The sequence below is a fragment of the Pterocles gutturalis genome, unplaced genomic scaffold, assembly GCF_000699245.1.
Source record: "Pterocles gutturalis isolate BGI_N339 unplaced genomic scaffold, ASM69924v1 scaffold5314, whole genome shotgun sequence".
In the NCBI taxonomy this organism is placed as follows: Eukaryota; Metazoa; Chordata; class Aves; order Pterocliformes; family Pteroclidae; genus Pterocles; species Pterocles gutturalis.
In genome coordinates, this window is record NW_010127989.1 from 54,889 (window position 1) to 56,517 (window position 1,629).

At 39.0% G+C, this 1,629-nt stretch overlaps 1 protein-coding gene across 1 annotated transcript in view; it reads left to right on the top strand.

Moving 5' to 3' along the window:
* LOC104466122 (suppressor of tumorigenicity 7 protein homolog) overlaps positions 1-1,368 on the top strand; it is a 51,701-nt gene extending 50,333 nt beyond the window's left edge. The window contains exon 11 of the mRNA XM_010079452.1: positions 1,145-1,368. Coding sequence (XP_010077754.1) covers positions 1,145-1,368 — 224 coding nt within the window. The remainder of the gene's footprint in view (positions 1-1,144) is intronic.
* The last annotated feature ends 261 nt before the right edge of the window (positions 1,369-1,629 follow it).

Sequence of the window (1,629 nt, forward strand, 5' to 3'; positions counted from 1 at the left end):
TGGAAACCACTCCACTCCGTATGAATGCAGTCAAGGATATCGTCCTGTCATGTTGCTGGATTACTGTGTGCTTATGTTGTCTGCAAGTACGATGAGATGAGAGCAGGTCACTGAAGCAAAGAAAGTAGGCAAAATGGAAGAGTAATGTTTTGCATATATAAATAGTCATAGGGTTTGAGTATATGAGAAGCCTTGAGGTTGGTCCTGTATGAGAAAAAATGTTTCAAAATTTGCGTTTATTGTGACTGTATGGACTAAATGAGTGAAGCAGACAAAAGAGCTCACCAGACCTTTTGCCAGCCGAGCCAAATTTTCACCTTGAATCTGAGCCACCGTAAAAATTGAAGCGATATATTATTCCAGTAAAATACTCATTAACCTCTTCTGACCCTTTTGGCCTTCTCAGTGCTGCTTTCTTCAAAGCCCAGTGAGTGATCTTTTGTACCAGAGTCACGGAAATTTCTGTATTCCTTTTAGTGTATACTAACAAGCACCTTAAAAATTCAGTATTAATTTAAATTTCAGGTTTTAACATTTTTAAAAGTTACTGTAGTGTTATAAGTACACAGACAGAATTCTGAAAATCTGAATTTAAAGTACATGTTCATACATCCTGCTTTTAGGATAACGTTTATTCATTCTGCAGATTAAACCCTCTGAATTTACTGTTGTAAAGGCTGTAGTTTTATACCTGCTTAAACTAGTCTACCACCATGCTTCTGCAAGGTTGGTCCCACTGCTGCTCCCGAGTGCATCTTTCTATGCAGTCTGTATAGCAGCATTAGCAAACATGCAGCCACGTGGCTAGTCAATGACCTACATAAAAAAACTGGATGTTTTATTTGTAGGTTAGTTTTCTGGGGTTAGTTTTTGTTAGTTGTAGCTGCATTACAGTTAGCGCTGACACAAGGCAGACAAAAGTAGGACCAGAGTAAGCCAGAAATATGATCTTTAGATGAGAATTATTTGGCAGTGAGATGACCAACACAACAACGTTGGCCTTAGATGTTTCTGACCTTCAAAAGCATCTTCAGGTATCTCTGGCTGTTTAAACTGCATAAGAATGTTGGTTTGGTTTTGGTTGTGGTCTTGGGGGATTTTTTTTACATATAATGCATTCCCCTTCCTGTCTTTTTTTCTACAGCATTTCATGAAGTTTCTGTTTACCCCAAGAAAGAGCTTCCATTCTTCATCCTCTTCACTGCTGGACTATGTTCTTTCACAGCCATGCTGGCCCTCCTGACACATCAGTTCCCAGAGCTTATGGGGGTCTTCGCAAAAGCTGTGAGTATTCCCTGTTGCTGCTCTCTTCTGATAAATAAAGACATAGATGCAGGAAGAGCTGAGCTAAATATTGATGGGTATTAAATATCTGCATATTCAGCAGTGTAAATAAAACATCAAGAGATGTCTGAGCAGGGGAACATTTGAACAACTGTTAAGGGAGCTCATCAGTAAAACACACTACTCTTTGGCTTATATGGCTCTTCTGTTAGGCTAGATCTCTTGTGCTTTTGCCACAAAAGGCCTGATGGGAGAAGGTAATATCTGTGTTTTCATATATAATCTGATAAAATAGGCTAATAATGGTTTACAGAACCCCTCTATTTTGCACAGAGCCATAACGAC